Raw genomic sequence first — 27,994 nt, 5'->3', positions numbered from 1 at the left:
ACATACCTCCTTCCCCTCCCTCTCACCCCGGTCACACAGCAAATATCCTGATGCTGCAGTTCCAAGCCATGTGTCCGCCCCAGCCTACGCGATCCAATGGTCTCTGACCAAGTCCCTTTGTTCAGACGTTAATACAAAACACACAATAGGAAAAAAACAAAACAAAAGGAGCCAGACACAAGAGGGAGACACACTGCCGGGCTCCAGCTCTGGCCTCTGAGCCCTTCAACTAAGCTCCACAGCAGCTAGGCTCTTGGGGTACCTCCTTTCACACTCAAGGCTGCAGGTCCCAAGGTTTCCAAGGTGCATAGGAAAAGGAAGAAAGGAAGTAAACTACAAGCCTGTTTCTGTTTTAGGTTCCCCCCCATCCCTTTCCCTCAACCCAATGGCTGCTGGAGGATATTCTTGACTCCGACAGGTCTTTTCCCGTCTTCCAGTGAGACCCTGCCTGGGGACCAGGTTCACTGTAAGTCACTGGTTCCTCTCTGGAACGTGGGCGATGGGTTTGGCAGTGAGGGGAGGGAGCGGAGCACGTTGTGGGGGGACGACAGGCTTTTGTCTCACAGCAAGTGGGGGGGAGATGTCAGGGAAGGCGAGAGAAAAGAGCCAAAGGAAGCCGGTAAAGCTGGCCCTCTGCTTGATGTTTGTACTCAAGATTTCTCCTTGGGGTGGCTTCAGTGTGCCAGCGCCGGCCTGTTGTCCAGTCACCTCTCGCAGCCCTGCTGAGAAAAAGCACGTGGCAGGGTGCTTCCTGCTGCTTCGTCCTCTGGCTGGCTGCCCTCGTGCCCGCTGGAGATCTCCGCGTCGCAGTCAAGCGCCTCATAGATGGTAGGCAGCGTGGTCTGCTGGCTGAGGCGCTTGCGCAGGCCCACGAGCAAAGGCTGTGGCATGGAGGAGACGTCCACGTTGTTGCCGAGGTCAACCCAGGCCAGGCAAGGGAACTTGTTCATGTCTTTCATGGTGTCAGTCAGCTCCTTCATGGTCGCCCGCGTCAGTCGGTTGCCATTGAGGGAAAGGTGAGTGAGCTTGGGTAGTGCCCAGAGGAAGGGCAGCAGCAGGCGCACCATGTCATCATTCAGCTCGGTGAAGCTCAGGTCCACAGAGGTGAGGTGGTCCCCGTTGTTCTGCAGGTAGTAGGCCATGCGGTGGACATCCCGCATGGTCAGGGGGATCCCTGACAAATCCATGGAGTCCTGGCTCACTTTCTTCTGCAGGCTGGTCTTCAGGCTGATGATGGAAAGGGGTAGAGAGAGAGATCATTAAGGGGACCACTCTCATCCATCTCTCACCCAAGTGAGAGAGCACTTGAGATGGGAAAACTCATTAAGAACATGGGCTAGAACGTTAAGCAAAGGGTTAATGGAGCTCACTGGGGAAGCAAGCACAAGGTTTGCACCATGCCTCAGGGCAGACTGTGTCCTGGGGCTTGGCTGTATATTCTCAGGATTTACACATAAACTTTGCCAGAACTGGCTAAACACAGGATGCTAAAGTGTCTTCCACTAGCACATTTCAAAGGGATTGTCTGTATGTGCCTGTACAGACGCTCATGCATAGAAAGCAAAAATAACCAAGGCAAGCAAACTTTCCAAGTGCATTGGTTTGCGTTGTGTGTGGGCTGTTTGTGTGCCACCTCTCCAGGTGCATGCCAAGGTCTGTTGCAAACAGACTGTGCTGCAGGGCTACTGCAGAGGAGAGCAGTGTTAAAAAGCTCAGAAATTGATATTTTATCAGGAAAACATTCTATAGGCAAACTGCACTCCAGGAGTAGATTTACTGCATGTCCCTTTAAAAGCCTTCCCAAGCAGCACTTACTCAGTAAGCAGCACCAGTGGCTGCCTATGTGGGTCTCTGTGGTCAGCAGATCATCTGGGATCTGCTGCAGCTGTGAGGAGGTGCGGAGAGCGTAAGGGTGCTAAAAGAAATCTAGAGAGGTGGTTTCAGCCTTTTCTTTTGCTGTCTGCCTGGCAAGTGCAGTGAGGAGGAGGTAGGCAAACTGTACAGCAGGCAAATGGGGTTGTTGGGTATGTGAAGGGAGTGGGATGTGGAGTTTTATGATGGACTGTGGGTTTTTGAGAGTGCTGTGAGAAATGGGAGCTGTGGGGTTATAGGAGCTGGTGGGGATATGTTGCAAGATTGAGTAGAAACATGCGTTGGTGTAACACAGGAGAAACTAATCCCTTAGTGTAGATGATATTAGTCTTGCTCTCCTTTCAGACACATCTAGCTTTAAGGCTATGGGAGCCCTTGTAGAACCCCCACTAGTGTTATTAGTCATGTGCTCAGTGGGTCTGTAAGTGCCTTGTTGAGCTTGGGAGAAGCAGGGTGGGTTAAGAATTAACCACCAATTTGAAGGTCCCCACTCTTCCTATCTGGCTCTCTGTAGTGTCCTGCACACCTGTGGCACAGCCAGTCCCTGAGAGCAATGGGTACATGGGGACATGCAATTTCCTCGGAGGAGGCTGCAGCACCGCAGGAGCTCCCATGGCAGGTGAGAATGCCCCTACGAGCCTTAGTGTTGCCAAGCCCTTCTGTAGTTGTGGAGAGGGCTGCCTCTATAGCTTTGCTTTACATACACAGTTCATGGCATCCTGGAAATTTCAGTCCTTAATAACCCCTATGAGCATGCAAGAATACAAGTGAATAAATGTGCATCAATGCAAGCAACAGCCCTTCATGGACACATTCAACACTGGCAAACTGTGCTTCCTTGTAGGAGCGTGAGGTGAAAAGACCTTGTGGCCTGCCCTGCCAATTCTCAAGCCCACAAACTCCTGCTCTGGGTTTCACAGCACTTTGTTCGGGCTACTTCTGTGTCCTTGTGTTTCCCATGGGAATTCACTGTGAAGGCTGAGGCTGTATCTGCAAGCACGCATTTCAGCTAATGAGCTCTCATGGTAGAGAGGTAATAACAGTATGGAATAACTTACATTAAGACCTAAAGGTTTAAAAGAGCCTTATGTATTACTTACTAAATGTTTGCCCTTTAGATGACCCAGACTACTTCTCAGGGGATCATGGGATGGGTAAGGGGAGCAAGTGCTTGTCTGTACTGTCAAACAGCAGAGCCTGATGTACTGGTAAGTTTTAATTGATCTGAAAGCACAGACGTGAGTTCTCCAAAGGGCCTTCACTTGAAGATGGTACTTGATATCTCTCCAATATCAGGGCCCCAGAGACAGGACTGTGAAGAATTAATCAACCACATTGCTTGTAGCAGCGGTGCAGTTCTCTTAGCTGCTGCAATAGCAGTAGGAGTTGTGAACTGTGCATGCTGCAGTCTGGATGGCACTGGGCTAGTCTCCCTTCTCCTGCTAATCCAAGGGATGCTTGATACGAGCCCAGGCTGCCTGGGAGCTGTAATTCTTCAACTCTCCTGGAAAAACAATGTGTGCTCTTTTTTTGTATAGTCTGTCACCAACCACTGGCAGTGGTGTAGCACGATCTACCACAAAAGAGGGTTCAACTTGCATAAAATCTTTCAGACACTGACCTCAAAGCTGGTAGAGTCTCAGGTCTCCCCTGGCACGTTATCCCTTTAGCTGTGCTAGATGTTTTATCTGCGTGTTTGATATGGAGTACTTGTTGTTCTAGCAAAACCAAGTATCGAATGCACACTGGAGGTGTGTGTTCATCTTGGTCCGATTAAGCAGGGAGAAATGAATCTTGAGTGTGAACCTGACTGCACAGGGGAAATAGTCCCCTATATCTGGTAGGGGCTGGTACAAGTGATGAGACAGAAGCCTTCTCTGGTCTGTATTGGTTTAGAGTAAGACTTTGGGGGTGTGGGGGAACACAGGACAAACAAGCATAAAAGCAAGCCTGTGATTACTTCAGTGCCTGTTTTGTGCAAATGCAGCCTGTGCCTCCTGGAAATTCTCTTCCCCAGTCCTGCAAGCACTGCAACCCATGGCAGATCCGGGGGGGGGGTGTCACAGAAAGGGAACATAAACATAGGAACACCTCCCCCCACCCCAGCCCCGAGCCTTGTCTGAGTCTGTGCAAACCCTCCTTTGACATTCCTACTGTAAAGCTGGAAGGAACAAGCCTTAGTGCTCCCAGTTTGATATGGGGATGGAACCGGGCTGGAGTGGGGACCACTGGAGGGCACGTCTGAGCCGGCACCGCTCCCTCTGCCGGGCCTCAGCATTCAGGTGCCGTGTTTCCTGCCGTGTCGGCAGCAGCAGCTTTCTTAACAGGGAGCACGTTTGAATGGCTCTTGGGGTCCCCTTTTGAGTGACTTGGCTCAGAGTGCAGGCAGTGATAAGTCAGGGGAAATGTCAGAAGGACAAAAGCAATGTGCTTGTCTGTCTCTGCCCGTTAAGCCTCCCCTCCTGTTGGCTGCTATGCAGGGACTGCAGTAATAAGTCATGGATCGTGCTCTGACCAGAGCCGGTACCTTCTGCTGCTCTCCCCAGCAACAAGCCAATACTCCAAGGAGGCCTTAATCAAGCAGACAAATTATCTTCCCATAATTGATTCTCCAGACTGGACTGCTCCTGCCTGAATGTGCTTAAGCCCTCCTGCCTCCTGTGCTGTGCCAGGGCCCTCCCTCCCTCCTTTGCTGGCTCGTTTTTCTTTCCTTTCCTGTGTTTTTGCTGCTTCCTTTTGCCCTCATTGCAGTACCTGCCAGGGTGACTCTTGGCCTCCTGTCTCAGCACTGTGGGCTCCTCCTGTGTTTAAGTTGCTCTCTTGCCTATAAAAATGCCTCTTGTAGGGATGTGTCTGTAGAAGCCTCACCCTGGTGGACATAGCCCTAATGCTGCAGCCAGGCCCCCAGCTCTCTGGTAAGTGCTGAAGCATGAGACCTGATGCTCCACGCATGCTGTGAACCCTGGCAGCTCTCCTGCTTGGTGTTTCTGTGCAGCTCCAAGAGGTGCAGCTAAATACCATCTCTGGGGCAGGCACAGAATAGCTGAGCACTCCTCCTCCTCTGTTGCTTTAGTTGCTTTAGAGGTAAATATATCTGCTGTCAGAGAAGGGACAGGGAGACATGGGTAGATGCTTTACTTTGAATTATCTGACTCTTGGTGGTTTTTTGGAGCTCTGCTAAACTCTGTTTCTCTGGGGGGGGGGGGCACGATACACAGGATCCCAAGCTCTCAGACACTTGTGCAGCAGCTGAGAAAATGCCAGGTTTATTTCCAAGGAAATGGGTCATCTATTATCCCCTAATTTCTGCAAGTAAAATAGGCTTAAAGATCGCTTCAGCTGCAGAAGCTTTTTTTTCTTTCTACAAGACAAAACAGCTACTTAGCGACGTGGCTCCTGGTGCCCATGGGACTTGTGGGCAGAGGACTGCAAAGCACTGGAGGCTGGATTAACCTAATGCTACTGCAACTGGTGCTGTGTGCAGATTTATAATTGTGGGGATTTGCATCTGACAAGGATCTGGACCCTGGATGCAGGGAAGCAGACTGTGTTTGTATTATCTGCAGCGAGCTCCGAGAGGAAACAAACCCCCACTCCCTCAGATGCTGGAGAAATGACTGCAAGTGAGAAATTCTGTGAAACTTTGAGCAAGAAGCAAGGGCAATCAGCAGCCTGTCCCCACCGCTGCCTGCCTGGAGCTAGATGCAGCATCCATTGGGGAATGGTGCCTGCCTGCCCACCCTGCCCTGCTTGCAATCCTAGTCCAGCCTTCCTGAGGGATGAGGGCGCTTCTAGGTACATCTCCTTGTCATTCCCAACTCTCTCCTTGGAGTCTGGCCTTCCTCCCACTCATCTCTTCCCTAGGTGCCAATTCTGCTCTTCAGTGGGCATCAGCCAGCTGTCCCCAGGCTGCACCACGAGCCTGGCCATGTGAGATCCACCCAGTCCAGACAGTGTACAGGTCTGAGGGACCTGCAGGTGTTGGAAGAAGGATCTCTATCTCACAATTGGAAATGTGGGCCAGGAAAGGGATGAAACCATCTTGTGCCTCCCTTGGCTTTTTTCTGGGATAAAAATCTTCCCTCTCCCCACATAAGGCCCGGTCACTGTTCGTGCCTCCTGGGAACTCAGCTAATATAAGCAAATTCAGGGCTGTCTTGAGATGAAACAATTAGGAGACCTGAAATTAATTGCTAGGTGTTTGTCCCCGGGACCTGTCCCAAGGGACCTAACCCTTAGGCCCTCTTTCAGGTGCTTCTTTGAGCCCATGAAGCTGAAAGCTCAGCACAACTTATTAGCACTGAATCCCTTCAACTTCTTGCTCATCAGCTAAATTCTTTGGCGGCTGCAGGGAAGTGGTGTAATGGCTCCTGGTTGTTGCTCTGGTGGGACTTGCAGCAGCCACAGCGGTGCCTGACCTTATGTTAGCTTTGTGGGGTTTGGAGGAGCTTGTTCAGCCCAAGAATGTTCAGGTTCCTGGAGTCACAGCCTCCTTTCCTTGTCTCCGCACTGTGGAGAGAGGCTGGGAGGAGATAAGTCAGAATTTCAGTAATGAAGCATGCCAGCTAGTCCCTGCCTGTCTGGGGAATTAACAACTTTCTCCCCCTTTCCACCCTTACTTTTACATTTAATTTGCCTCCAAATGTGAAATTTTCCTGACGCCAGAGACTCCCATCACTGTGCATTCCCTCATTCATTAACAGGCACTGCCAGTAGTGGCTAATCAGCCATAAGTCAGGTATCTCTTGGCTACTCTTCCTTGCATAGAACCTAGTGACAGGCATGTTTGGATGGCTTCTCTGCTTTAAGCAGTGATTTAGGGGATGGACTCTGGGCTTTTAATTGCCGACTTAGCATAATCTGCTTGCTTTGCTTCCCTACAGCTCCGGGTGCTACTGTGCAGGGCTGGCTTTAGCTGCCTCTAGTGAGACATGAAAAAGGAAAGAGGAGCCTCAAAAGCACTGACCTAGACTAACCCAGAGCAAGCTGTTCTGAGGCTGAGCCCAGCACCTCTGTGAAGATGGTGGCAGTGCACAAACAGGCCACTTCCAGAAGAAGTCCCTTAGTCACATCTCCATCCTTGCACCCAAGTTCTTTTGATCAGCTGTGGGGAGGTCCCTCACTTGTGGAGAGAAGGGAGTGCAAAGGCAGTGTTTCTCCTACCACCCTCCCTCTGCAGCTGGGGTGGGACATGGATATCTCTAGGTGATGATGCAGCCAAGCGCCTCTCCTCCTCCTGGCTTTGCTGTCATCTTTACTTGAAGGTGTGTTGAGGAGAGCTGTGAACCCTTGGCCTTCCTCCTGCTGCCACCTGATCCATCCAAGACCTCTTGTTTTTTCCCCTCATTATTTAGATCTATTCTAGCAAAGCAGGGAATAATGCTACTTCCTCACTATAAATGTCATGTATCAGCCTATGTCCTTGTCAGACCTTCAACTGTGTAAGAGTTATGAAATATAAGGTCTCTGCTGATTCCTTTTCACTACCATCCGCCACCCAGCCTCCATTATTTCACTCATTGTCTATCTCTATCAAAGTGTTCTCCTTCTCCTGCCTCTCAGTCTTGGGACTTTTTCTTCTGATCCGTGACAGGGCAGTGTCAAGCTGCTGGACCCTTTCTGCCATCTCCAACAGCATCTGCAGATGTACCTGCCTCTTGATGCTGCTGGGAACCCTGATCATGGGTAGTGTTTGGGTCTCTCTGCACTGTAAAGATGAGGGGAGGGGACAGTTCCTGCCTCTCTCCACAATTTGTTCACCAGTTCATGTCTGTTCAGCTGACATCTCTGTGAGCAGGAGATTCTTGAAAACATTGTGTGGGGCAGTTCCTGTACTTCCATATGACTATTACCATGTGGCTTTAGTTAACTGACTGGTATTCTCTGACTTGGCTTCCTATCTCTAAAGCAGGAATGATGGTGCCTATTTACCCTGTTGCATAAGGGTGACACGAAGCTGTAGTTAATATTCACCTCATGCCATGTGAAGGCTAGGATCTAATCTGCCAGAGCTGTCATCCGCAGACCTGAGTGATGTTTTCAAGAAAAAAAAAAAAGATCCAAAGCCCTTTAGAGCTGTTTCCTTGCAGTCTTCTAGACACAAGCGCTTCGACTGCATTTTAAAAGTACACCTAATGCTGCAGTGTCTGAGCAATGCACATCAATAACGGAAACAGAGCAATGAGCCCAGAAGGGACACTCTATTCTCCACCCAGTTTTGGATTAGCCAAGATGAAATTTGCTCAGATGAGCAAAGTAAAACTGTGGTGAGACTTGTGAAAAGGAAAGCCCAGATCCATGCAGTTTGGGAGTTCACTCCACGCACACAACTGCCTTTGCTCTTCCATAACCTGTTACTGTGAAAAATCTGGGTTTTCTTCTGTGTCAGGAACACCTGGCTTGTAAAGATCATTCTGTGTTTACTGCCTGCAGGTTTTGTGGATTCAGGTTTGATCCTCTGCACTCAAGAAAGGAAGTAGTTGCACTGAAGTAGCCAGCTCTGGGAATGATGCAAGTGGAAGATACAAAAGGTTCCCTGACATGGCTTTCCCAAGACAGCTCAGTTGTAATCCACAGCTTCTTGATCGCAGCACAAGGCTGCAATCCAGCTCTCCAGACAAAGGCTGCCTTCACCTGGTACCCTTCTGCTTCTCCACTCTGAATTGCAGTCCAGTATGGCTTTACCCTCAAAAAGTAATAAACCCCCTGGATTCAGGGATGCAGATGGTGGCACTTTTACTAGAACACATAGTTCTCCTGTAATGCTGAATTGAGGAAGCCTCAACACTTCTGAAAACAAAAATTAATAACATCCAAAAATTCTGCATCTGTCAAAATACCACAGAGTGGTGTTGATAGCCTAAAAAGCCTATGTCTGCGGAGAGCAGCATTTCTTATCCATTACCCTTTATGCTATAAACGTCAATTTAATGAGAAAGCAAAGCTGGGGTTATACAACACTCTAGAATGTATTCTCCTCATTAAGTGTGAGTGATCTATACAACTGTAAAATGGTGCTAAAACTGAATTCCTATTAGGATATAAGGGACTGACAGTTGTGCAGTAGTCATTCTGGTCCCTGATGCGAAAATCTTATCCTCCAGCTTTTTAGTTTTTAAAATTAAAACCCCCAGTAAATCCTCCAAAACTTGACTTCCCTGTTTGGTTAGGCAGCCAACCCAAGCAGGGTCAGCTGCAAGGTGGGGTGCAGGTTGATGGCTGGAAGCTGCAGACCTGAGACAGGATTTTTCAGGAAAGAACTGAACCCCTTGCTTTCAGTGTGCAAACCTGCCCAGGTATCTATCACCTGGGCAGCTGAAATCATCTCTCTGGGTGACTGCACAGCTGGGACACTGCTAACCCTTCATTGTACAAGGCAGACAGCCACTGTCAAGAACCTACTAGCATGCAGAGGGCAAACTGCCTCCCAGCATCACCTTTGACAGTTTAATCAAGTAGAGAAACCAGACACACACTGGGCTGGATCTCACCTACTTGCTTCAGCTGCTGTTGCACTGAGTCCACTGTGCTGCTGTAAACTTTCTCCTTCCATGTTTCTGTATGACTCTGCTTCTGGCCTGGGGCATTCAGCTGATAATACCATGCAGCCTGACTTCTCTCCCAGACTCAGGGCCAGGTGCCACGTTACAGTCACTTCTGTCAGTAGCTCTTTAGAGGAATGGCTAAACAGGATAAACAGCAGCCCACTGTGTCCTGTGCAAGGCACACAGCACCTTTGCTGCAGTCATAGCGCTGGGCTGAATACATCAGAATTTAAGGTGGTAGTGGAAGCAGGTGGGACCTCTGGTTTTAGTGGGGAGCGGGTTTGTGGTTAAGGAGGTCTAGAGGAACATACCTGTGTGTGTCTGCAGGTTCTCATGTTTGATGCTTTGCTAACTTAGTCTATTTATTAATATTTAGTATCTGGTTGGGCTCTATAGCATGAATAGCATAATACTGTTCCTGCTTGGTGGAAGTGTGATTGGTTCTTACTAGAGTTTACAGTTCTAGCTGTTCTGGCATTGTTGTGTATTGAAACAGGAGTGCTTGAAGAAATGTATCTTATCCTTTCTGCTGTATCAGTTCATGGTTGGCTCAGGTTTGTACTCACTGGATGTTTTGGGTCCCACTGAGAGTAGATGGGGATGTAACTACAGTTAGTTTCTAACCCGCTGGTTTGCTATTGAGTAGTGGAGAGGAACATCTGATGTGTGATCTAGCTCCAGTATAGGAACTAGGATCAGCTCTAGCAGGTCCTTTCTGTCTCCCATACCACATCTCCATAACAGCCCAAACATAATTAAAACCTGGCAGATGCTCTAAGCTCTCTGTATGGCTGGGCTTGTTAATTATCTCCTGGACCCATCTGACATGCTGCCAGAAAGCGGAAATCGCATTTCAGAAGAGATCAAGGGGGTTCTGCATCAGCTCTATGAAAGCCAGAAGCCAAAACCCAGGAGACTGCAAAAGCAAGAGGAGAATTCAGTTCCTGAATGTGGTCTCCATGCACTGATTCCTCCCTGCTGTCCCAAATCTCTACTAGATTTTAGAAGTGCCTTCAAAGTATTGCTGCTGCACCCATGCTTTTTATGGAACCTTGAAGGCAGGAAGGATACAAGCCAAGGGCATGGGTTCAGGGACAGAGATTATAATAAAATACTCCCACTAGTAGACAGAGGGAAGTGGAGAATTCAGATCAGGTAAAAACAGCCTGGCTGGACAAAATTAGGCCCTGATGAAGCAGCTATTTCTTGCCTTCCTGCTACTGGCAACATCCATTTTCTTGCAGCGGCCTCAGATGCCAACTCTGCAGGCACCTTTTGCCGCAAACTGCAAACCAGTTCCTCTCTAGTCTTAAAAGAGGAAGCTCTGCTGTTTAATATTTAATCAAAATTACTTTCTGCCTTATGTAACACCTTGCAGCTGGGCCTGGCTGCCAGGTAGGGCCGCCCATTTTAGACCTATATTTCCCTCCATCGCACACTGCCTTGCTGCCCTCTCCCTGCTTGTGCTCACAGATGCTCTGTACCTTGCCAGTACTTTGGGCCTGACCCCTCTGTGTGGGATTTGGGTTCATGGGGCCCAGAGATCTTCCTCTGGACACAGACCTGCTCTCTGTTGTTACTAAGAGATGAGTTTGCAGCAGACAGTCCTCTGCTCTCCCCAGGCTGTGCAATCAGAGGGAACACCTCCAGTTTGACTCTCCAGTCTGGAGTCCAACTGGAGGTTTGTTCTGCTTGCAAACAGGAGTGTGGGGGAAGAGGGTTGAGTTAGGTAGCGGCAGGGAGGGATTTTTCACTTGGAAAACCAGAATGAGGCTGAGTTTCAGCAAAAGGGAGCTTGGAAATGGATGAAGACAGCCACCCTCCATAGAGCTCTCCCCATCTCCAGCACTTCTTATCTTGAAGCCTCTCTATCTTGGAAGGGAATGGGGACGAGGTCAGACCTGCTTTCTACATCCTGCATCTCCAGTGCTCTGCAGGATGCCACATGGAAAATGTCATCTAACTGAGTGGGTCTGGAAAAGGACTCGCTCAGCTCTGGTCCCTCGGTCTTGTTCTGTGCTGTGGTTCCCACCTGCAAACTGGCACTAGCAGTCCTGCCCTGTGGGGTGCTGGGGATGAGAGCACTGAGACTCACAGAGCATCTAGTGGCAAAGTGGGGCTGTGGTATGAGAGGCAGATGGCCTGGAAATCGTGGTATTAGGGGTTTTATTCCTTAAGATGCAGTGGGGATCTGCCTCTGAGTCAGAATGAAAGGTATGATGGAAATGTCAATTCCCATGGGGGATTTTAAGGTGCTGGCACATGCATCAAAGACTCCGAAAGTCTCAGGAAAGCCCAAGGCTATTCTCAGAGTGCTGCCAATTTTGCATTTCTTTTTACCAAATCCTGCATTTATTCCTGTGAAGCTAATGGGGCTGACATGAACTCTTTTCTTAGTCACTTCTCTGTCTTTTCTTCAGCAGTGGTGATCCCTGTCACAGGAACAGGCTTTGCTCGGAGAAAATGAGGAGAGAAGGGGTGGATTTAAAAGAAGTAGGGATTGCTCTTTATCTGGTTAGAAAAGCCAGCAAGTGTCAAGGAGAGAACAAGTGTGGGTGTCTGAATATGTTTGTAGTAGTGGAAAGCAGCTGCCACCCGGTAGCTGTCAGTGGCCAATGTGCTTTGAGTTGGGTTCCCTGTGTGCGAGGCTCTGTGCTGTCTCAGATCCCTCTCCTGGTCCTGGCAGAGAAGCGGGAGGTAAGTAAGGACGGTCACCTCTGCCAGCCACCCCAGAGTGGTTCCTACTGAATGGGGTGATCAGTTTGTGGTAGTGCCTTGTAATGGAAGACCTTCCCCACAAGCAGGGAAGTTTTACTGGGATAAACAAGGACAAAGTGGGATGCAGAGCTGGGGGCCGGCTCCCCTCAGCACATGGGTGTGTGTGTCTGCAAGGCTGCCAGCTTTGGTCATCCTCCTAGGGCCAAGCACCCTGCAAGCCCTGCCAGGAGGGTTGTCTGTGCTGTGCAATCAGTGGGATTGATTTCAATGCTCTTGGGAGAGATTGAGGAAATGTAAGACTACATAAAAAGGAGTAAATAGCAAACCAGATGGAGAGGGATGTTGGTACTGACCCTTTGCTGTTTGGCTGAGGTTTTCTAGGAGACTGAGCAGCAGCTGCCATGCAGGTTTTCAGCCCTGCCTTTCTCTGAGAAGGGCAGTAGTGGCAGACTGGGATGGTGCTTGGCTGCAGCACAGCCTCTCCTGGCAGATGCCCCTCTGTGCCCATCCACATTGTCCCCACCAGGCTGCTTACCACACTTGGGACTTCCTCCGGGGCATGCCATGTCGGTGCCATTTTGAGTGGGGGGTTAGGTGGTAAATCAGCTGCCTGCAGATCCTGTCCGAGGATTTCCAGGGGTCATATTCCTGAAAGCAAACGGACAGCTTAGACTCTGCCTGCACCACAGCAGAACAGGAGGCAAGGGGGAGGACAGAGGAAGATGAGAAAGGAACAGAGATGGTAGTGGAGCAGGGGCATGTATATAAGGGAGGAGGTGAAGAGAAGATGAAGAGGGAATGGCGAGAAGGCCTGAGTTGCCTCTGCCACATGCCATCTCCTCCTGGGGTGGAGAAGGAGCAGTAGGAGCTCTGCACTGCCACGAAGCACCCCAGCACAGTCAGGCATGTTCCTGCCCAGAATGGGTCTACAGTTTCACACCCTACCCAGGAGCAGGTGGAGCTCAGAAGAGGGGATTATTTTCTAAGAGCTGTGGCAGGGGGTCTGGCTCTAAGCCAGGCAACACCCAGGAAAGCAGGGGTGGCTGACAATGCAAGAAGGGCTCTGTGCAGGGACCCCCTACACCCTTTTCTTCAAAAGATCTCCACTTTCAAAGAAGCTCAGTGTAGGGATAGCATGAGGGTCCTAGCTCCTCACTGCTGTACTCTCAGCAGCACCTGGCCCAGCTGTGCAGACGAGCTGCCAACTCATTGTGTTACAGGACTATGCTCAACTTCTATCAATGACCTTGTTACCATACTTCCCAAACTCTAACTGCATACTGTCTTTGGACTATCTGTTACCCTGATGTGGGAAGTTGAGCAGTCAGCACCTTTGTCCCATCCCCAAGGTGCTTCTTGCTGGGAGAGGTGTGCCTGGGACATCCCTGCTCTTCCTGCAGCAGCACCCCAACTCTGTTCCCTCCTGTGCTCCAGCTGGGGGATGCTGGGACAGGGAACCAGTGAATTCCCCAGACTCCATCTTACTTCCTTGCAGTCCATTCTTCTCATGGAGGTTTGAGTTTGGGAGCTTCCCAATGCCAGCAGTTCCCTCCAGCCCCTGCCATCCGGAAAAGATGGCACCAAGGTGGTTGCTACCTTCATGGGTTTATTTTTGAATGTGTTCTCTATCACCATGACTTTGAACAGCACCTCTCTTCCTCTGGTGAAGCAGAATGGCAAATGGCAGCTGCTCAAGGCTGGGATTTCTGCCCCCTCTATCATATTTTCCAAATGCTGACAGACACCTGCATTCCCATTCCTCAGCCCTCCAGCTGTGGTGCAACATGTGCATTTAGGGATTTGATAGGTAAACACATACTAAAGCTGTCAGGGAATAGGCTAATTTGTTCTTTATTTGAAGTGGTTAAAGTGCTGTACTGTGGGCCAACAGCTGCACTGTGACTTTTCTAAGCAGTCACTGAATCAGCTGAACTCCCCAGGGATGCGCTGCCAGCATGGCCGTCCTGCTGTGCCAAGTGGAGAGGGATCCCAGCCTCAGTGCTCAGCTGGGCGCCCCTGATCCCCGTCCCAGCTTCCCCAGGAACCCCACAGGACTGGCCTGTGCCCTTGGGTTAGGTGCCTTGTTCTAGACTACTACTGTGCTGGCAAGGCTGCATCTGGCACCCTGCTGTCACCTACAACAGCAAACCCTTCCAAGTGGGTGCACGTGCACACCAGGCTTCAGCACAGAAGCTGGCATCATGCTCTGCAAACGTTTGTTGGCTCACAACTGAGAATTACCCTCCTGTTCCTTCCCGTGTCCTCACTGATTTAATTTCCAGTGACAGACTGGGAATTGCACTCAGCCTACTTGCCAGTAAGGCAGTTACACCCACCAGCTGCTCAGCCAGGGTCGGAGAGGGGATGTGGTCTGCCAGTGCTTGTGCTGGGGAGGGTGCTGGTGCTGTAGGGTACCAAGTCTCTCCGAGCCCTTAATTAAACTCCTGTTGGCTTTGAAGGACAGCTCAGGTGCTCAACATCTTCCTTGGGAATGAGGAAAATCTTATCTATATAATGGTGCGTGTGTCTGCAGATAACCATGTGCATCTGTAAGACATGAAAACAGAGGAGGAGGGGTATATGCAGGTATATGAAAATTGTAGTGTATTATCTGCTAGGCACCTGGGTACTGGAGTAGGGTCATGTCCCCTCATGCTGCCTCCCCTGAAGGGTGCTGCACAGTGTGAGGCTGGAGACGGTCTGGTAGACCAGGTGGAGATGAAGTCAAGTGAAATACTGTTAAGAGGTACTACTGCTGCAACCCATCCCCTTCCTTTTTAGATGCTTCTAGAATTTTTACACTTGAAGATACTTTTTTTTTTTCAGGCTGCATTGCAGCCCAATGATGATGATTAAACTTTGGCTAAATGTAGTTTGTCTATTGAGACCTGACTGGTTAACTGTTATCAGAGAGCCTCAGGAGATGGCAGAACAAGTTTAGAAATGCCACTGATCTACACCAGGCATTCAGTGTATTCCCTAGGGTGCTGCTGTTTGCTCTGAGCTGTGTGTACTTAATATCTCTCTTTGAATAAAGAAATTCACTCTATTGCTCTCCTTATAAAGCAAACATGACACTTGCCAAACCTGATGAGCAAACGGATGTATTGCAAATCCAAGTGTTTGTGGTGGCAAAGGGTAACAGAAGGGGATGCTGGTGTTGCAGTGGGAGTGTGGTATTTGTGGTGTTTGTCTGCACTCAGCTTTGCCTTTCTTTGCCTCTGCTCTCCTCATTCTCTGAAGGAAAGTGCTGGAGCAGTGCAGGGATACTGTGCACATAACACATTTGCTTCTTGAATCCCAAGTTGCAATATATTCCTACAGCCCCATTCTTTACTCAGAGATCTGGGAGATTATAGTGGGGATGTAATGCCGGGTTAGGGTAGTTATGTGTGGCAGAGGGCCCAGGAAGAGAGCAGCTCTCCTCTGCCTGCAGAGGCAGAGATCTCTGTTCCCCACTGCGGCCCCATAAGCTAGCTGCTTTGAACCTCTGGGCCATACCAGTGAATATGGCACCACCTTCCACACCATATATTTTTACCTGTCATCAAGTTTACTGCTGGCACAAAAAGTAAATTCCTGATTTCTGTGCGCATAACTGCCCCCTCCTTCAGTTGTGTTCATGTTCTGAAGTAGTTTTAACTGATTTCTACAGAAATATGCACAACAATCTATATGCTACCACTCCAAGGGCATACACTGGCTGGTTCTGAAGGACTGCAGAGCACCACGCAGCACCAGCCAACCCATTAGGGCTCTCTTTACATCAGTGCTAAGTCAGAAAGTATTCACTGAGCTGACGAAAGGGTTCACCTTTTTGGGACACTGCAGATCTCTAGCGAGGCTCATCAGCAAGTCATGGGAGATGGGATCGACCAAGTTGAGGAAAGTTGCATTTTTGTAGAGCACTTCATTGAGGAATGTTCCTTCCAGTCCCAGGTCCTACAAGAAAAACAGTCAGTCAGATACACGGACTTCCCTGGAGCTATAATCATGATGTGTTTCGAAACCAGAAAGTAAATCTGATGAGGTGCCAGCTAGTTGTTCAATACAGGAAACTATCCAACAAAGGTGAAGCAGCTGTGTCTGACCCAGCATTACTGCGATGGGGGTGTGGACAGGCAGAGAGCTGAATGAGATGCAGTGTTAAGTTGAGCTAGTCAGCCTCGGGGCTGACCACCCTGTTTCCACCTCCCACAGGAAGGTGAGAGCAGTATCATTTCCAGGCTGGCTGGAGCCCAGAGAGAATTAGCTCCAGAGAAACTCACAGTTTTGTCAGCCTCTATGTGTGAATCTGCTGAAAAAGCTGAGCAGGAATGGCTCTAAACCCGCTTCTCCAACCTCAGCTTTTCTGGAAGAATCAAACATTTCTCAGGTATTTAGATACTGCCCTACACCCTGGTGGTGGCTGGCTGAGCACAAGTCCTGCCCATGAGTATGAGTTTAGCTGTGCTTTGAATTTCTCAGTAAGTACTAAGCACTGGCAGTATTGTCTTTTGGGTGTAATGGTAAATGTATAGGTAGGTCTACACAGCAGTTAAGGGGAGTCATCTTCCACAGTGTGAGCTAGGGGAACATCTGTGGTCCATGCAACTTACCTACATGGACCAGGGTATGGGGCACCTTTGGACATGCTGGAAGAAAGTTCAGCATCCTTGGGAACAAAAAGCCTCCCCAGGGGCCAGATGGGCAACACTGCAAAGAACTAAGCTACTTCTTGCTAAGAGGAAAGCTAAGACCCAATATATGACACAGTTACTACAGTCAGGAGGTACCATGGAGCTGTGAAAAAAAAATGTCTCTTTCTCTGGGAAAGAGAAATCACATACTCACATGAAAATACCCTGAGGGCAGAAAAAAAATATCCCAGGAGTAGAAATGTAGAAGAAAATATCTCCCTAACAGGGATGTGCTGATTTGATTCAGTTGACATGGAGGGCTCAGCTGAGGAAGAAAACAAGTCCTATGCCCATTCTGTATGCTGCTGTCAGAAGAAATGAATAAGCAAATGGGTGCCCCATATGTTCGTGCTGCTCCACTGAATGTGTGCTTCAGGCACCACCCAGTGAAAGATGCACTGAGAGCTAAAAAAAAGAGAGGGGAAAAAAAAGCTGGGTGTACACAGATACATCATCAGCAGGGATGGAGCCATAGCTGGCAGAGGTGTGGGATCTTAACCCTAAGCAGCAATCAAAGCCAGTACTGTATCCACTCTTTCCTGCTCTGGATATGCTTGGATTGAGCAGAGAGCACAATGCCAGAGACCTTGGCTACACATCTGGTGGAGAAGAGGAGAATAAATCAAATGCTTTACAGCCCCATCACTCTGTGTACGCAGATGATACCCAGAAGCAACGAAGGAACCCAAGTAGTGGATCAGTCCTGAAGGACACACAGCACACAGCTGGATGTGGGCCAGGAGCGTACCAAGGCGTCATGCCAATGTCTCCCTTAACCATAAGGCTTCAGGGAAGTGGAGCCTCCTACGCCAAGTGTAATATGCAGAGATGAAGAAAGCTGCCGAGAGGATGGCATGGCTGGGCATGCAGCAGTGGATGTCAAAGCAGTAATTAAACTCCCCCAATTGGAGCTATACCATTAAGATGAATCTGCATTCCCATTATAAATCCTGCCTGCAAGGGTTTTATAAATAATATAGCTGTAAATATTCACTTCACATTGATAGTATATAAATTCTTAGCCCAGGGGCATTTTCTGGTTCATCTTATTTCCCTCCCTCTCTCTCTCATTTCTTGGAAAATTTTGTACCACCTAAAGGGTGGCTGAAGACAGCAGAATATTATAAGTCTTGCCAGTTCAGTTGGCTTAGTGCTGTTATCTTAAAAATGACACTTGGCCACTGTCTCAGCACAGGGAAATCAGATTGTACCAGACTTTTTGCTGGTGTGGGTCTAATGTCTCCCCTGGCCTCAGCTGAGCGATGCCCACTTAGACCAGCAGGGAAGCTGGTCTGTTTTTTGTAGGTGGGTATTTCTGAGACTGGTAAGGTGATGCACAATGGAGCTGTCCGAGTGTTCCTTACAAAGCAAGCATGCACGAGACTATACCTGTGGTTTGTAGTTCTCTGTGCAGTCTTCTAAAATGCTGGGATCTTGCATCTCTGTTACTGGATCCCTTTCTGCATGGCTTGCTTGCTTTAAACTCTCCCGACATCCTAGGAGCAGCCCACAGCCTTTGGAGCCTGCAGACCACAGGTCAAAAACCACTGGCAGATACGGTTACATCCTGCGGGTACATCTGCAGGGCTGGACAAGGTCTGTGTCTGCAGCAGGAGCCACACATCAGGAGCCCGTGTCCTCTGGTCTGGCTGAGCGTGTCTGCTCACTGGAGGAGGCTGGGATTCTGGTCCCACCATTGCGCTGCCTTCTCTGGGGTGTTTGCACTCTGGCCCAAGGCACAGTGATGAGGTCTGGTGTTAAATATCCTCACTGTTGACTAGAGTGAACAAGGTATCTCTCTTTTTACAGGTAACAAACAGACCCTCACCTGGGACGTATTAATCCGTGACTCCTGAGAGCGTGTTACTGCCAAGGTAAGCCAGTCTGTGTAAGGAAGGACATGCTGGGGACCGAGCTAAGGGCTGAATTTAGTTGAGGAGTGAGGGAAATTTGTAAATGAGAAAAAAGGCTGATCACGGTACTCTTTGAAGCTGACACTGGACATATGAGGAGGACTGGTTCTGATTACATGACCTCGGACTGGCTGACAGTTGTGTTGAGTTGTGGAAGGGTGTGGTATGTTAGTGGTGAAGCCCTCTGTCTCTGAAACCTCTGAGCACACAATGAACTGGAGGCTTTGGGGTGGTGTTGGATGGGCTCCCATCTTGGCAGAGGAAGGCTGTGTTGTGACTATGGGATGTATGTCCCACTGCTCTGTCATGAGCAGATAGATGAAGAGAGGGTCACCATTTCGACATGAACAGGCAGAGATGGGGACCAGGAATAACAAGGGGAACGGGAAAGGCAGTGGACAAAATGTGAGTGTTCAGGACATGGTAATTCTCAGCGCAGATGAGGGGAAGCCAAGTGTCTAACTGATCCTGAAAGGAGCTGGCAGGCTGCATTGAAAGGAGGGCTTAGAAACGACCCTCCATTCCAGATGGCCCCGTGACTTAGCATTCAAACCCTGGCTGTTCACAGATGGACCTTCTGGAGACCTCCAAGGTCTGTGGAGGATTTCAGTGCTTCAGTCTCAAGGAGAGGTGCTGAGCACTATAGAAAATGACGTTCTGTAGTTCTGGTCTCTGGCATACCCTACAGAAGTCTGATCACGTTACATCGCCACGTTCATGAAGTGAGTGGTTGCCTCTTTTTCTTCACAAGCTTCTTGTAACAGTGCCTTTCCGAAACTGCCTTGGAAATCTTATTCAGCCCTTGTCTGCCATACTAGTGCACAGATACAGGCTTTCTGCTCAGGGTTTATCGGTCTACACACCTGGCAAGAACAGTGTTTGTGGTGTTGGTAACAATCCTCATGCTAAGGCAGCGGACAGGAGAAATAGAGATCTAATTTTTGGTCCTGGAAATTCTTACTCATGAGTGTGCAACTTGCTGGTAGCCTGGGGCATTGACCACCACTGTTGGATGTGTTGTAAAACGCAGGAAGTTCAGAGCAGAGATGGGGCTGTTAATGCAGCTCCCTGCAGCTGGCAGCATGGCCGTACAAGCACCCCAGTAAGCCAGTCCCTGCTCCAACATACTCACACCCAAAGGTTACTTGCCACTATGGCGAGAAACTCGGTATGTTCCCAAGATGAAGTAGGTCATTATCTAATGAAGTAACATGATAAGCTAAAAACTGATGGTGTTTTCTGTCCAAATCAGAGGGAGGATTTGTCTCCCGTGCTAATGATTGCACAGTTGCCCGCAGTTTGGGGCAGCTGAGTTTGCCTGGAAAGTGATGGTAGCCCTGAGCGATGGAGGAGATGGCTCTGTTCCAGCAGCAGGGCTCTGTCCTCAGCATCAGTTTGGCACCACGCTGTCTGCACACTGGCTTTTCTGTTCCTGAATGGCGGCAGACAGAAACAAGCTCCCACTGATACACTGACCCCTTTTACCTCTCCTCTCAGCCTAGGCTGTCCCAGAGGTGCTCTCCAAAACCATTTCGAGTCCTTCCAAAGCCAGACCTTGGCCAGTCTGGCTGAGTGGGTATAATGGGATGCGGTGGCAGTGCGACGGCAGTGGCTTTTCTCTGGGGGGCATCGGTCCCGAGCGCACCCAGGGGCTGGCAGGGAGGGGTGTGGATGGGGACAGCTGAGGCTCGGACACCCCTTTTGCTGCGCGCAGCAGAGCCCTCCTCCCTCCCAGCCCCTCGCTCTCTGCCCCCAGGCAGCCCGCCCAGGTGCCCCTCGCCCGGGCGGGGACACGGGGAGGCGGCCGGGAGCCCGGGCGGGTGTCGCCTCCCGCAGCCGCTCCCGCCCGCCGCGGCGGGGACCGAGAGAGGCGATCCCGCAGCGCCGGGGCACGGAGCGGCCAAAGGCAGCACAAAGCGCCCGCCCTGCCCCGCCCCGCCCAGGGGGGCTGCAAACCCGCACCCCCGAGGAGAAGGGGGTGAGGGGGGTCGTAAACCCCGTCCCCCTGCCCCACACCGCCGGGGGAGGGGGCACACGGCTGCAGACCCCGGCCCGGCCGGCACCGCCCGCGCCGCGCACAGCCCTTTGTTGCCCGCCGCCGGCCCGGAGGGGGCGGCCCCGGGCCCGGCTCGCCCGCAGCATTTACCTTCCTCAGCAGCCGGAGGATGTGCACGGCGTGCTCCCGCTTGTGCTCCCGGATGGTGGCCTGGATCTCCCGCAGCCACCCCACCCGCCGCACGTAGGGCGCCGGCGAGGCTTTCCGCAGCACCCCGGGCAGCTTCTGCGGGTGGAGGAGCAGGGAGGAGAGGTGGAAGTCGCCCCGGCCGCCCTCCAGCCTGCCGGCGCAGGGCTCCTCGGTGCCCTCCTCCTCCAGGCTGCTCTGCCGGCTCAGCCGGGAGCCCATGGCCGCGATGCCGCCGCGCTCCGGACCGGGCAGGCACCGGGCTCTGGGCCGGGGGAGGCGCCGGGGGAGGCGGGGGGGTCCGGGCCGCCCCGCCCGGCCGGCTCCGCCCCGGCTCCCCGGGCTGCCCGACTGGCGGTTCCCGGCGCTCCCAGAGCAGCGACGCCCCAGGGATATTTTATCTGGTCGGGTCCCTGCCCCAGCACCCGCCTCCCCAGCGGCTGGGCAGCCCCCGCTGCCTCTTCTCCCGGAGGCGCCTCCTCCTCCTCCTCCCGGGTTTGTTCTGCCGGGAGATGCTTGGTGGAGAAGACAAAGAGAGAAGCGGATGCTGCCGGGACCGCTCCTTGCATCCAGGCATTTTGGGGAGCTTTTTTTTTTTCCTGGGTAAACTCTTTGAACACTACAAAAGGTTGTCAAGATTAACAGTGGTTCCAAACGCCATCTGGCTGGGACTGCTTCTGTGGGCTGTGTTTTCTATCAGTCTGCTGTTGGACCCAGAGGAGGTGTTTTTAGGAATCTAGAAAGTGGGCAGGATTTTTGCCCACCACCAGTCGTCCACAACTGATAGTACGATGCTGGCACCGTTCCTTACCTGCTGTGGGTAGAAGTGTTTTCTTGGTGTGCATCCCTCCCTCCCCCAGCAGTGCACTGCAAGTTTAGCACATGCTTTTCCTCAGACAGAATCACTGCCATCCGACAGGATGGTAAAAACCAAAGCCTGGATCCCACCTCCACCCACTGAGATTTTGCAGGCAGTGGAGTCATGTCCCCAGTATAACCAGTGGCTCAACCTGACCTTTCTGGAACTGGAGCCATGGGCTCACTTCTGTTCAGGACTGTCACCACACTGAAGTCAGGTGCCCAGGACGGACCGCAAGTCCTGCCCACAGAGCAGGAGTGTCTGGTCGCTGTAATGTGAGGGCACACAGCTGTAAGAACAGCCTGGGGTACCCATTGCCTTGTGCATCCACTAGATAAGTATCATCTGATGCATCTGCAGAAGAATCTGTTCTTGCCATGGGGTCCTCACTTGGGGGGAACGGGGATGGCCATGGGTCTTTGCTGTGCAGAGCCAGCAAGGTTCATTTTCCTTCTCAGCATTCCTCAGAGCTGTGAACGGGGATGGAGATGTGGGTGGTCTGCATCATTGCAGCCTCCTTCAAATACTCTACGGGTGACTTGAGTCTGGCCTGAAGAGACAGGGACAAAATGAGGCTGGACTGTAAAACAGCCTGGCCAATGCATCAATTTTGTCACAGTGCTTACACGGGTCTCTAACCACCATAGGCCAAATACTGACAGCCCTTCTCAGACTTTTATTCAGTGTTTGATCAGAAAAAAGCCCTGACTGTCCATCTCCCTGTTATTCCCCTCCCTGTTCTAGCTAAGCACCTGCAAGAGAGAAATTAGCATCAACAGAACCTGAGAGATTGCTGAGCCTGACTCAGGCTAATCCCATTTGGAGGGAGTAGATGCTGAGTAAGGACTTCAGGATCTGGTCGGAGAGTTTTGAGAGACGCTATGTCAAGAGAAAATCACTTGTATGGGGTGCAGCATTATGGCTGCAGGAATGTCACTGGGAGCAAAGGGACGGTCAAAATCCGCCTGGCTGAGAGCGATGGGTAAAGGTGTCAATGGAGGGTTGTGCAGTGGCCTTTCCCCACTCTTAGATCTGTGCTTCTGCCTGCTCTGTTCTGTGGGTGCGGCTGAAAGGAGAAGCAGCAATAGCAGGGTTTGTAAGCAAAGGATCAGTTTAATAGCGGAATGGCTTTGTATGGCTGAATTGTCTCACACCTTATCTCCAAGAGTCAGGAGAAGGAAACATAATCTGCAGTTTACACTTAGGCGGGGATGAGACGTGTGCATTGTTCCGAGGTGGTGGGAGAACCAGGGCAAGCAAGCGGCTCAGAGGATAGCACTGTTACCAGGATACCTTCTCCCCTGTGTGTGACTTGAAAATATCCCACCATGGATCAAATCCTCTTAACAAACAAACAGTTGCGGGAGCAGTTCAGCTGTCTCTCGTCTGTATGCTTTAAAACTGGAAACACTACAATAGCATGAATAATGGGAACTAATAAGAAACACACCAATGCTCCACTTGGTTTTACTGAAGGAGAATGGCTGGCTGGCAGCTCTTTGTAGACTAAGAGATAATCCTGCCCTATCTGTGTGTGCACTTTCAAAGGGCACATGACAGCAAGTGGGTGTATTTCTGTAGCTAAAATAGTCAACAAGGTTTGGTGCATATAGGGGGAGGAGACAGGAGTTTGCTTGGGAAGAGTAGACTCTGTTAGAGACTGCATCCTCTGGTCCTATGCAGCCCTACGAGAGACTGAGCCAGTAGGTGAGGATGCAAGACCTGGGCAATACCAATCTACAGGAGTGTCCTCACCTTCCCTTTCCTCTTTGCTGCAGTGGCAAGGGCACCTGAAAACTCCACAGGGAGATAGATCAGTTCATGAGCTTGTTGGGCAGGACAGAGAGGGGACTGCAGGGCCTCTCACAGCAACCACAGGCTGTGGTTTTGAGGCTTGGAAAGAGAATTCCTCCAACCCCATCCCAGTGGATATATTAGCACCCCTCAGAAGGATATTAACTTGCTTCTAACTTGAACACAGGTGTATGCGGTGCTGCCAACTGCATCTAGCTGGGTGCAGCATGGCTGAGTTAGAGTTGTACCAAAAATCTCTCCTAAAATGAGAAATGGGAAAAATAGAAAGCAGAGATCCTCTCGCTATTCACTCAAATTCTCTGCTGTAAGCACATCTCCTTATTGTCATCCCAGTGTCCAGTAATGGGAACATTCCCAGCTCCTGGCCTTTAGGGCAAGTAAGGAGAGCTCAGGTCAGTGCCGGGAACAGAAGAGCGGCTGTACTGGATCAGACCGCAGGTCTCTTTCCCTTGGGATCCTGATTAGCAGTGGTTAATAGAGGATGCCTAGCGAGGAGCAAAAGAACAGGGGGACATAGGTTGGTGTGCCCTCCTTACCATCAGCCATCTGTAGTTCAGGAATTTCCTGAGGTGGGGATCTCTGCATTTAATAGTCCTTTACGGGTTTTTTCTAAACCTTTTTTGAGCCTGAGCAAATTTTGGTCATCCACAGCATCTTATGGCAGTGAGTTCCACTGTTCAATGTGTGTTGTTTGAAGAAATAATTACTTTGTTCTGAATCTGTCACTTACTGTTTTCGTTTGATGCTTTGTAGCTTAAATATTGGAAGAGGCAGCAGGCAGTCATTCCCTATTCATTTTCTCTAAGCCACTCTCGAATGATAAACCTCTGCTGTGTCTCCTCTCAGGTTTTCAGGTTTCTGTTTCCCAGGCTGAAGAGTCTTGGTCTCGTACAGAAGCCATTTCAGACCTTAGATCATCCTTAAGTAGCTCCCTGCCCCTCCTCTAGTCATGCTGTAGCCTCTAGCGAACTGGTGCAACAGCCATGGGCATGCAGATGTGCCCTGGAGCTACGTGATAGCACAGTAAGGTTTGTGGTTTTGCTCTGTTTGTCTCCTAGCACTCACTTGGCTTTTTGGATTGGTTTTGAGCCTTGGGCTGATGCTTTCATTGAGCACTCCTGGCTTGCTCTTGCCATTGCACAGCATACTTAGTCCCGCACAACTTTTACCCATCATTAGACTGGGGAGGGGATAGTAATTGCTCACCCCTTATGAATTCACACTGGCAACTGTGGTCAGAGATTGCCAAGGCCTCTTTTTTTTGTATTGTCTCATCCCTATAGGGTCTGTGGCATATGCAGCACTAGGCTGGGAGATCGGGCTCGTGTGCTGTGACTGGGAAGGTTGTGGCTTCCTCCCCAGACACAACTGGAGGGTTGCCTCGAGTTTGCACTGTATAACATGCCTCTGCCCTGTCTGGGCAGCGCTCAGCACCACAGCACTCCCTGCAGAGACTGCAGAGCTGGATCGCTGCAACCAGAGCTCGTGCCTCTGCCCTTTTCCTTGAAATACCCCGTGGTGCTCATGGTGTGACTGCAATTCCAATTGCCCCTGGATGGGAGGACCCAGGCGCACACGCGCAGACGTGCACTCACACACCCGCGCGCTCACTGAGGCTGTGCTGATTTGTATGCTGGTCAGCTGGATTCGAATGACAATCCTAATTATGTTTGTCTTGTATATGATGAAGGTTACATTTTTGACTGTTGTTGCTGGGCTGGAAATGTAATTGATTAATTTAGCGCTTAAGAAGGGAAAGAGGATTAAGGCGGTGGTGAGGCTGTGCTGCCAGACGCTGCATTGACTGCCTCACACTTTCACAGCTTCAGCTTTTGTTTGCCTGCAAACCAGCTTGTCTGAGCTCCCAAGTTGTTATTTCACATGGCTCTGAGCTTGTTGGCAGATCCCGCAAAGCCAAGCCTCCTGCAGGGAAGGGAGCTGTAGCCCTGGAGAGATACATGCAAAGAGCTAGTCCAGGCTCCAGATTTAATTCCGTTATATCTGGGAGGCAAATGCACTTGCTGTTTGGTCATGATCTGTTCAAGGGGAAATGTATGGGAGGAGCTTTGTAGCCCAAACACCTGTAAACTCTTGACTGAACAAAGCAGCAGAGACCTGGAGAAGGTTCACCTGTCCATGACAGTGCAGTTTCAGGGAATAAATCCCTTTAATGGTTGTGCAGAGTACATGGAGGTGGGGAGATAAAAGATGAACGCAGCACCAGTTGGGCTGTGGTCTTAGGGAGTCCTGCAGCATCAGTAGCAACTGCATGCAGACAGGCACTGCAGAGACTCTGCACTTGATGGAGAAATGGTAGCAATAGCCCATGTAATATTAATTAGGTCTTAAGCCTTTTGATTCTTGCAGCTGAGGCTCTATTTGCAGCTGGTGAGGCCCTTGGTGGTGTTGTGGGTCTGAGGCATGCATCTGTACAGTGATGGGTTTTAAAAATGGCAGAGTTCTGCTAAATAATTATGGACACTGGTCTGGTCATTATTGGGCAAATTAATCAAGTTCTAGCAGGGCCCATAAAAACAGATTTGTTGGCCTGTATATTGCCTGCATAGAGAATCTTAACAACTTGTGATCTGTGGTCACAGTTAAATTGGACAACATTGCTGCAAGCACAGGGAAGGTCACCAGTCCGCTCCAGTGACGCGTGACATTAACTTGACTTCTTAGCACAGGAGAATTCTGAGCTTCCACTACTTTCATGATGAATTAATTAGGTATCTGAGGTACATGGAGGATTCCTGTTACCTCCATTCTGGGAGCATGCTGCACCCATTTCATTTAGATTAATTTTATCTTGGTTAAATTAAGCCGGACTGTGAGGCTGGATGCTGTGAGGTTTGGACACAGAGTCTTGCGCTGAACTGCTGCAGCGGCTGTAGTGTCTGGCAGAAAGGCAGAGCAAGCAGCTCTGAACGCACCACCAGAGACATCCGTCACAGCTCTGGAAGCACTGGGGCTAGCCAGGCTCTGCACAAAGGCCTTACCCTTCCTGCCCTGTCCTGTCCCACTCAGGAAGTGTGTCACACACCTCCAGTGTGGGGTATCTCTTCCAGCCCTGTGTGGGCTTTCAGAGGGAGGTGGTGGGAAGCCCTGACGCTTCTCCCATTCTGCCCCAGGCTTCCATTTCCCCACTCTTTCCCTCCACCTTCTCCACTTCTTCATTGCTGCCTGGTCCTGCCTGCTTTCCCCTGGCAGACCCACAAGAGTCCCTACAGAAAGGGAAGGGAGAGGCACTGGGACCCACAGGAGGCCTTTCAAGGCAACAGCACAAGGTCCCCTTTGTAACACCTTGTGCTTTTGATCAGTCTGTAAAGGGGGGCAGTAAAGTAAGAAAAAGCAGAGCAAATGCAGTTAATGAAGCAAACGCTGGGAAGTGGCACCTCCAGGGGCAGCCTGTGGTCCCAGGGGGCTGCTTTGCTGTTCAGCCACCTGCCTTTGGGGCACAGCAGTGGCGGCTTCCCTGCTGATGTTTTCACAAGGCTGATGGGAGGTGTAAGGGAAGGCCCTGGGACCTCTCCGGGCATTACCATACATTAGATCATTTGAGAAGCTGATCTAAGACAGGAGAAACAGTGGGGGAAAGCCCTGCAAGGATTTAAAATTCGCCTTGCCCTGGGGCTCTCACAATTCCAGCCTTTAAGAGGCAGAAACATCTGCTCTTGTACTATGTCCCTCTGGGATCCTTTTTTTTTTTTTTTTGTGTCTCACTAAAGTATTTCTAAAGAGCTTTTAGAAAACCTGGCTTAGAAGGGACCTCCACAGTTTAAGGGTATGGGCTGGAGTTACAGTTTCATAAAAGAATTAAACCAACTTAAGCCTGTACAGGGGAGGCTGAAGGCAGCGCCTAGTGCTGCTAAGCTTCTTTTGGAGTTTGAAACCACTAAGTGCACAGATTATATTGTCTCTAAGCATCTTAGCAGCAGTGCTAAACTGCTGAGAGCAACCACAGACCTCCAGGGGAGTGTGTGGACCAGGTGCTGGAGGCCAGACAGCCAGACTGTGGAGGTCTGATTTGAGCAGGCACAGTGCATGAAAATGCTGGTGGCTGGTTTGAGTGGTGTCTGCATGGGCAGCTCAGTGCTCTCACCATTGCTGGCTCTGCCAGAGTGAAGCAAGTCCAGCCACCAGGATGACACATAAGGTGTCTTCCTGCTGAGGAGGATGACACCACTGACTAAGACTTTCATGTTCTCCAAAGACCTCAGCACTTTTTAAAAAACTTTTGAAGACTTGTTTACAGTTCATGGCAAGCCTGGAAAAGTGACCAGCTGTTTTTATTTCTTTCCAGCTTGACTAGTTTTTTTCCATCTATATTCAAAGATAAAAAGACATCTCTCGGCTAAAAAAACACAAGTACTTAAAGAGCAGTGGAAGAGTACAAGAAGCAGGGCTCGAAG

General features: G+C 50.3%; 2 protein-coding genes across 2 annotated transcripts in view; one reads left to right on the top strand and one right to left on the bottom strand.

Moving 5' to 3' along the window:
* Positions 1-15: 15 nt before the first annotated feature.
* Positions 16-21,264, bottom strand: LRRC75B (leucine rich repeat containing 75B). The gene is made up of 4 exons (XM_074844369.1): positions 20,873-21,264; positions 15,948-16,076; positions 12,670-12,782; positions 16-1,227 (listed from the first exon to the last, which is right to left on the bottom strand). The coding sequence occupies exons 1-4, from the start codon at positions 21,128-21,130 to the stop codon at positions 705-707; spliced, it is 1,023 nt and encodes a 340-aa protein (XP_074700470.1). The 5' UTR covers positions 21,131-21,264; the 3' UTR covers positions 16-704.
* Positions 18,637-27,994, top strand: part of GGT1 (gamma-glutamyltransferase 1) — a 46,953-nt gene continuing 37,595 nt past the window's right edge. The window contains exon 1 of the mRNA XM_074844368.1: positions 18,637-18,687. The gene's annotated coding sequence lies outside the window, so the exon portion shown is untranslated. The remainder of the gene's footprint in view (positions 18,688-27,994) is intronic.

The sequence above is a fragment of the Strix aluco genome, chromosome 18 (assembly GCF_031877795.1).
Source record: "Strix aluco isolate bStrAlu1 chromosome 18, bStrAlu1.hap1, whole genome shotgun sequence".
Taxonomy (NCBI): Eukaryota; Metazoa; Chordata; class Aves; order Strigiformes; family Strigidae; genus Strix; species Strix aluco.
Note: the sequence above shows the minus strand (reverse complement) of the source record. Positions and strands in the feature narration are given on the sequence as shown.

What these genes read in the sequence shown, in the direction of transcription:
- LRRC75B (XM_074844369.1), bottom strand. Translation starts at nt 21,130, where the DNA reads ATGGGCTCCCGGCTGAGCCGGCAGAGCAGCCTGGAGGAGGAGGGCACC. An exon ending in ATCTGCAGTGTCCCAAAAAG is followed by an intron (nt 12,783 to 15,947) that starts GTGAACCCTTTC and finishes GTTTGCTTTCAG; the next exon opens with GAATATGACCCCTGGAAATC. An exon ending in CGGAGGAAGTCCCAAGTGTG is followed by an intron (nt 1,228 to 12,669) that starts GTAAGCAGCCTG and finishes TTCCATCATCAG; the next exon opens with CCTGAAGACCAGCCTGCAGA.